This window comes from Coregonus lavaretus (genome assembly GCF_964263955.1).
Source record: "Coregonus lavaretus genome assembly, chromosome: 13".
NCBI lineage: Eukaryota > Metazoa > Chordata > Actinopteri > Salmoniformes > Salmonidae > Coregonus > Coregonus lavaretus.
In genome coordinates this window covers 5,263,582-5,272,485 of record NC_140000.1, presented here as the reverse complement: position 1 = coordinate 5,272,485, position 8,904 = coordinate 5,263,582, and the positions used below count along the sequence as shown (strand labels likewise).

At 43.6% G+C, this 8,904-nt stretch overlaps 1 protein-coding gene across 1 annotated transcript; it reads right to left on the bottom strand.

Moving 5' to 3' along the window:
* Positions 1-877: 877 nt before the first annotated feature.
* On the bottom strand, positions 878-5,915 carry LOC311140463 (CKLF-like MARVEL transmembrane domain-containing protein 8; the record flags this gene model as incomplete). Its single annotated transcript, XM_084175532.1, has 4 exons — positions 878-964; positions 1,231-1,350; positions 2,440-2,613; positions 5,784-5,915. The coding sequence occupies 4 exons, from the start codon at positions 5,913-5,915 to the stop codon at positions 878-880; spliced, it is 513 nt and encodes a 170-aa protein (XP_084031658.1).
* Positions 5,916-8,904: the final 2,989 nt, after the last annotated feature.

Genomic DNA, 8,904 nt, shown 5'->3' with positions numbered 1-8,904 from the left:
TTTGCTGATGTCAACGTTGTGAACAGAGTGGCTGCAAACTCACCAGACATGTCACCCATTGAGCATGTTTGGGATGATCTGGGCCGACGTGTACGACAGCGTGTTCCAGTTCCCGCCAATATCCAGCAACTTCGCACAGCCATTGAAGAGGAGTGGGACAACATTCCACAGGCCACAATCAACTCTATGCGAAGGAGATGTGACGCACTGCATGAGGCAAATGGTGGTCACACCAGATACTGACTGCTTTTCTGATCCACACCCGTACCTTTCTTTTGCATATCTGCATGTCTGTATTCCCAGTCATGTGAAATCCATAGATTAGGCCCTAATTAATTCATTTCAATTTACTGATTTCCTTATATGAACTGTAACTCAGTAAAATCTTTGAAAAAGTTGCATTTATATTTTTGTTCAGTGTCGCTGACTCCTATTAGTAAAAGATATTATTCGTATATGATTCTTTTTTTGAATAATCAAAAAGATAATTAACTGTAATGTCCTTCATAAGCCCTGTTTCTCAGCCTTGTATCTTAGCACCATCTAGTGTGGTACAACATTACTGTCCAATCCATTTTAATATTGGAGTTAAAGCTTTGATCTCCAGCTTCAGAACAATAGAATAGCCACTTTATTAGCTTCAGTCATTTTCATCCAAATGTTTAAAAAACATTTGAGTTCATAAGAAGTACAAACATCCCTGGGGTTCAGGCTCTGTCAATCCAACAGATGAAACACACCACAATTCCAAAATAACAGAAATTAAATCAAAGAGAAATGTATTCCAAAGGGAAGGAGTGGTTGTTGCACTTAACCATCGGTACTTTTCAAGATCCTGTACCATAACGGATATACTTTAGCTGTCCTTTGTGATTGGTTATTGTTCCTCATCCCTCGATCGCCACAATTGAAAACTTATATACGTACTTCCTGCATAGCAGAGCGTGACCAGGAAGGCAAAGAACTGAAAAACAGACAGATGAAAACATTGAAATTCAGTACAATAGTAGGTGTGAGTAGAGCAGGCTTAAATGGACCAAATAGATATCATTGGGATGGTACACAGTGGCATCATACCTCTCTTATCTGACTTGTAGGCATATATTTGCATTTTAATATTGTATATTTTAATATCGCTTTGATCATAAATACTCAGTCATATTTGTGGTATATTTTCACAGTTGGCTTGATTTAAATGTATGTCTGGGTGGTCTGAGGTGGTTTTCTTACCGTGGATGCTACCCAGCAGTTGTAGTTATGGCGCCCTTTAACAGCATGGCTGATTGAGGCTGCATCCACTGCTGCTGCCACCACATACATCACTGTAGCACTACTGTTGAAGAACAGGCCCTGTAGAACACCACATACATCACTGTAGCACTACTGTTGAAGAACAGGCCCTGTAGAACACCACATACATCACTGTAGCACTACTGTTGAAGAACAGGCCCTGTAGAACACCACATACATCACTGTAGCACTACTGTTGAAGAACAGGCCCTGTAGAACACCACATACATCACTGTAGCACTACTGTTGAAGAACAGGCCCTGTAGAACACCACATACATCACTATAGCACTACTGTTGAAGAACAGGCCCTGTAGAACACCACATACATCACTGTAGCACTACTGTTGAAGAACAGGCCCTGTAGAACACCACATACATCACTGTAGCACTACTGTTGAAGAACAGGCCCTGTAGAACACCACATACATCACTGTAGCACTACTGTTGAAGAACAGGCCCTGTAGAACACCACATACATCACTGTAGCACTCCTGTTGAAGAACAGGCCCTGTGGAACACCACATACATCACTGTAGCACTACTGTTGAAGAACAGGTCCTGTGGAACATCATATACATCACTGTAGCACTACTGTTGAAGAACAGGCCCTGTAGAACACCACATACATCACTGTAGCACTACTGTTGAAGAACAGGTCCTGTAGAACACCACATACATCACTGTAGCACTACTGTTGAAGAACAGGTCCTGTAGAACACCACATACATCACTGTAGCACTACTGTTGAAGAACAGGTCCTGTAGAACACCACATACATCACTGTAGCACTACTGTTGAAGAACAGGCCCTGTAGAACACCACATACATCACTGTAGCACTACTGTTGAAGAACAGGTCCTGTGGAATGACAACAACAGGATTCCTGGCTGGCTGATTCAGATACTGTAGGCTAGTACACATTATAGAATGGCTTCATTTGATCACATTCATAAAGACATGGTCAGGAGCACACAAAAATCCTCTCTTCCCCAAAACCATCCAGGCAGTTCACTCCATTACTTTTGAGTTACGTAAATATTCCACAATTATTCAATCACTAGATATATAATAAACAACCCCAATCACTCAAGTTTCAAGTTGGTCAGATAATGTGCTGTTGTATTATGTGTCGTAGTATGTGTCGTACCACAGCTGTCCAGGGGACCTGAGGGATCCTGTTGTAAGCCATGGTCAGGTAGATGATGAGGAAGATGACTGTCAGGACCCAGTACAAGATGGCCACAAACATGACCCACCCAAAGGCAGACACACGGAAGTAGTTTGTCCCCGCTATCAGCATCCATACCAGCAGACCAAACACCTGAGGGGACAGGGAAGCACATAGCCAGCATTCCAAATGGCACCCTATTCCCTTTATAGTGCACTACTTTTGAACAGGGCTCATATAGCTCTAGTGAAAAGTAGTGCACTATATAGGGAATAGGGTGCCATTTGGGATGTGCAACAATGTGCCACATTTGGGGGGTGCCACATTGTCAGTGATAGCTGTGCTCTGGTGGTGTCTACTTTATCGTGTATTTAAATGCATTTGCTGTGCTTATCTTGATGGCATACTGTAGAAAGAGATTACAATGAAAGGAAATAATATAGCCTAAGGCAAATCAAATAACAGTTTATTGGCATATGCACAGGATCCATTGAATTGTAGAGTGCTCTGTTTACCTGCAAGCTCTCATCTAAAACAGTACAACAGCTATATAAAACATAATTGCCAAGTGGTTTTTCATAGTTTGTATTTCTGGAACAGAAACTAACCCCACAGCTGACTGACACCTATCTGATCTGACAGCATTCTGAAAGAATGTCGTAACACATTGATTATGATAAATCTATAGATGCAGTTTGTTATAATGCGTGCTACTGTAAATAATGGGAAGTTTTGTCCTCTGTTGCACTCCAAACCTACCTTCCTGTTATTAAAATAAAATAATGTTTCATTGGTTGCTTCGTGTCACAGGAAAAAAGACTGTCTAGCCTACGTGGAAGAGGAGACTTTTGGTCACATTCTCCCCTGATGCTGGAAGGAAAAGGGACAATGAAACTGACCTTGTTTTTAAACAACTTCCCTTTCCAGAGAAAATAAAACACTGTACTGAGACCCATTGTCTGTCTACACAGAAAGTAGCCTATGTTACAGAAAGTAGTCTAAATTACAGAAAGTAGCCTATGTTACAGAAAGTCACCTATATTACTAGCATATATTAGAAGAAGTAGCTTATTTTATAGGAAGTAGCCTATATTACTAGCATATATTAGAAGAAGTACTGTAGCTTATTTTACAGGAAGTAGCCTATATTACAGGAAGTAGCCTATTTTACAGGAAGAAGCCTATATTATAGAAAGTAGTCTATATTACAGGAAGTAGTCTATATTACAGGAAGTAGGTTGACATTATGTTCATTTTCTCCAGTTATAGTTCCTTGAACATTTTTAAATAATTGAACCTTCAGTTTAGTGCAGTGTTCAATACGATGTCACGTCACCGTCTGTGAAAAACTGTCATACAGGCCAAGCAGCCTATGCAAAATGTGTATAAAATGCATATAAAATATACAGGTTGAACAATTTGCAAATCTGTATAAAAGTACTGGGATTCAGCAAATGGCAAACTCTTCCCTTTATCAGAACTAATTGTGCCCCTATCATAAGGGTACAATTAGCCATGTGATACAAGGTATGAACAATACAAAATGTCTGATCATCATAATGTGTTTAATTTGTTTAATCAACAAAGCAGTACTGATTCCCTCCATTAATTCTGATGGCAGCTATTGTGTGAAAGATGGTGAAAGCCACTGACATACTGATTTCAATAAATTATTGTATCAAACGTGGACACCAATATGTTTGTGTCGCAGTTAGGATATCACCCTCTGCAACTGGATCCTGGACTTCCTGAGGGGCAGACAACAGGCTGTGAGGATTGGCAACAACACCTCCTCCACACTGACTCTTAACTCAGGGGCCCCCCAGGGGTGAGTCCTCAGTTCTCTGCTGTACTCCCTGTTCACCCACAACTGCGTGGCTTTGCACGACACCAACTCCCTCATCAACTTTGCTGACGACAACACGGTTGTAGGCCTGATTACCAACAACAACGAGTCAGCCTATAGGGAGGAGGTAAGTAAACTGGCATTGTGGTGTCATGACAACAACCTCTCCCTCAAAGTCAGCAAAACAAAGGAGTTGATTTTTAACTTCAGGAAGCAGAGGTGGGAACATGCCCCGATCCACATCAACCGGACTGCAGCAGAGAGAGTCACTAGTTTTAAGTTCCTCAGAATCCACATCACCGAGGACGTGTAATGAACCAACAACACCACCACTCTTGTCAAGAGGACACAACAGCATGCCGCCCCAGGTCCTCTCCAAATACTGGCCCTGCACCATCAAGAACGTCCTGACCGGTTGCATCACGGCCTGGTACGGGAATTGCTCTGTCTATGAACGCAAGTCCCTCCAGCGGGTAGTGAAGACAGCACCCACCCCGCCCGGCCATCTAGATGTATGAAAGTTAGTATATAAACTAATGATCCATCATGTATGGATTGTGGAGTGTGTAAACTTAAATGTTGTATTACCATATCATTTTTGTATGTTCTCTATAGTTATGTACTTGAAAATGTGTCAATTGACCAATTCAGCACATTTGGGCAGACTTCATACAAAATAGTCCAGTATTGCAATGCTTCACTGGATAAATCTGAAACTTTGCACACACACACTGCTGCCATCAAGTGGCTAAAAACTAAATTGCGCCTAAACTGCAATATTATATTGTGGCCTTTCTCTTGCATTTCAAAGATGATGGAACTGTTTGTATTATCTTTTACCAGATCGAATGTGTTATATTCTCCTACATTAATTTCACATTTCCACAAACTTCAAAGTGTTTCCTTTCAAATAGAATCAAGAATATGCATATCCTTGCTTCAGGTCCTGAACTACAGGCAGTTAGATTTGGGCCATCAGACTGCTGAACAATTGAACTGGACTGACCACCTGCTCTGATTCTCCTCACCTTAGCACACACACACTCTCTCATGTACACACCCACACAGACACACACACACACACACACACACACACACACACACACACACACACACACACACACACACACACACACACACACACATTTACATTCATGCTACACACACATCACAACTGCTGCTACCAGACTCTTATAATACTGCTCAGTTTATACACTGACCCCCATCCCCCCCTTCTCCAATAAACGTGTAAATATTGGACAATAAAATGTGCCTTCTTGAATAATACTTATGCTACTAAAAAATGTTTATTCAGTTCTACTGAGCCATTTAATTTATGTTCGTATTCTTATATTTTATTATGTGTCATTGTTATTGCATTGTCGAGAAGGAACCTGCAAGTAAGCATTTATTTGGACGACGTATACCATGCGTATCCCGTAGCCTAGAGCTTGAAACTTGAAACTTGACTACTTACTATTTCTGCGAAAATGAGGAGCCCCGAAGCAGTACGAAAAAAGTGCCTGTCGTAAGCCAGAGTAGAGGTGTAAAAGTTTTCCGCGATGCTGCTGGTAGACGTTATCACAGTGGGCGTCGCTGCGTCTTCCATCTTCAATATCGATCTACCGCTTTTGGATCCTGCCCCTCTGAATTAAGGAAGGTTGGAAAGAGGGCCATGACGTGTCTTTCCTGAGTAGGCGACAAGACTTCTGCGGAACTCTGTACATTTGTTGTGAAACAATTCGTTTTTGTTTATTTTAGATAATAATATCTGTGACCTGTATGAACGTTATTCTGTCGTCGTATAACAAAGCCTACTGTATGTTCAACAGAATTTGGTCAGTTAGCCCAATACCATTCCCAAAATGTCACTATTGAGAGTGGTTGTATAAAGAGGAACTTATTTATGATGATAGGCAAATCGGTGTGCCAGAAACTATTGCCTTTTCATGTGTGGTGAAAAAACGTTGCTGATAATGCCGTGATGATAAGAAGTCCGCTGACACTGTACTTTGTTTATAAAGGTTTATTATAACAATGTTATGTGGGCAGCTTGTCTCTCCCTTTTCTGTTTCCCTTCCTCCTTGTTTTGTCCCCTCTTTGTCTGTCGTATCTGTATGTGGGTTTGTCCCCATTATGTTGGTGCGTCTGCCGGTGTGTGTCTGGAGTGGATCGGGGGGCGTGCTCAGGATCTGCCTCTCCTGTGCAGCTGGGGGTTGTTTCCAGTGATTCCTGCCTACGCAGCTGTATCCTATTCTCTCATCAACCTGCACTACTAATTCCTGGGCATGGCTCTCCACCGGCGCCAGATCGTTGTTCTTACTAGAGCGGTAACTTAGCTCACCAGTAGAGTTTAATTGTCTTTGTCTTCAGCCTGGCTCTTTACTCTCTTTAACCTGTCATTTGTTTTGTCTTCAGTTCAGACATACCTCCCTGCCTGCCTGCCTGCCTGCCTGCCTGCCTGCCTCAGCCTCTCCTTCCTCCGGAGCCGACTAGCCCACTCTGTTCCTTTTCTTCAGTTGTTTTTTGGACTAAGACAAATTAAATTTTTATTAAAAGCATTTTTGTTTCTTCCACTTCCTTAATCGTGTTTTGTTTCTCTGAGTGCTGGGTTTAACCATAGCCTAACAGAACGATCTGGCCATGGACCCAACAGAGAAACAGCCCGGGGCAAACGAAGACAGCTTCCAACAAGCTATCCAGGCTCAAGGAACGTTGCTAGGACAGCATGACCAATTGATTCGGACTCTTTTGGAAAATAATCATCAACTGCTGAACCAGGTGACTCAGTTAACTACACAAGTCTCTAAATTGTCTGTTATCAGTTCTCCATCTCTCTCTGACCCCCAGTTTGATGCACCCCAAGTTGTTCCCACGGACATTATGCAGGCTTCGTTCCATCGGGAAACCCCTGTCACGTCGCCTGAACCGTTCAATGGAGAAATGGACAAGTGCCGGGGATTTTTGCTTCAGTGTGACTTGATTTTTCGGCAGAGACCACTGTCGTTTTCTACTGATTCCTCTAAGGTACATTATATTCTGGGGATGTTAAGAGGGAGAGCTCTGGTTTGGGCTGAGGCTGTGTGCTCAAATCAAACTTTGACTGGATTGACTTTTGCAGATTTTTCTGCTAAATTGAAGACTGTTTTTGACCATCCTGACCATGTGGGTAATTCCTCCAAGAGACTTTTTAATTTGAGGCAGGGTTCTAACAGTGTGGCTGAGTACTCTATTGAGTTCTGGACTTTGGCAGCGGACTCCAAGTGGAACAATGTGGCACTTCAAGGAGCATTTCTAAACGGTTTGAATGAAGCCATTAAGGATGAACTGGCTGCTCGTGACGAGCCACATGATTTACATTCTTTCGTTTCCCTGTCCATTAAGCTAGACAACCGGTTGCGGGAGAGGCGTCGGGAGAGAGGCGGTTGGCCACATCTAGGAGGACGAGTTCCCCAGCCTTCAACCACTCGAGTCTCGCCTCCCCGGAGCCGGCAGCTTCTTGTTCCTGATCCCATCCCGAGCACAGAGGAGGAACCAATGCAAGTGGGTCGAGCTCGACTACCTCCAGCAGAGCGGCAACGGCGCCTCCAGGCGGGTGAGTGCCTGTACTGTGGAGACGCCACACACATTCTGGCTACATGCCCTAAGCGACCAAAAGACAAGGCTCGCTCGTAACGGTGGGTCTACTTGCGAGCCCAGAGTTAGATCTTGAACCCATCATTCCCCGATTACAAGTACCTGTAACCTTACGTTTCCAGAGTCATTCCCTGCCACTCTCAGCTCTCATAGACTCAGGTGCAGAAGACAACTTTATTAGCCACCAGTTCGTTACACAAGCTCGTATCCCCGTGGAGCCACTACCTACCCCCATTCGAGTCACAGCCCTTGATGGGCGCCTCCTCGCGGAGATAACTCATCAAACCACCCCCGTTTCCCTAGTGATTTCTGGCAATCATTGTGAATGTATTCAGTTAAGAGTTATGTCTGGCTCAGCTACCCCCCTTATCCTTGGTTTCCCCTGGTTGGCTCTTCACAACCCACAAATGGATTGGACACGTCACACCATTCTCAGTTGGAGCACTAACTGCCATTCGGAGTGCCTTAGGTCAGCGGTTCCCCCCACTAAGTGTAACCCAACTCATCCCTCAGCTCCTCCCGATCTGTCGTCTGTCCCCAAGGAATACCATGACTTAGCGGAGGTTTTCAGTAAGGACAAGGCTCTGTCTCTACCACCACATAGGCCTTATGATTGCCCTATTGAACTGCTTCCTGGTGCTCCCTTGCCCTCTAGTCGCTTATACAATCTGTCCCGACCGGAAAGAGAGGCAATGGAGCAGTATATTGGTGATTCTCTGGCCTCGGGCATAATCCGTCCCTCGTCGTCTCCTTTGGGTGCAGGTTTCTTTTTCGTTGAAAAGAAAGACAAGTCGTTACGCCCCTGTATCGATTTCAGGGGTTTAAACAACATAACTGTTAAAAACAAGTATCCCCTTCCACTCATCAACTCAGCTTTTGAACCTCTGCATGGCGCCACGGTTTTCTCCAAGCTCGACCTCAGGAACGCTTATCACCTTGTCAGAATCCGAAAGGGAGATGAG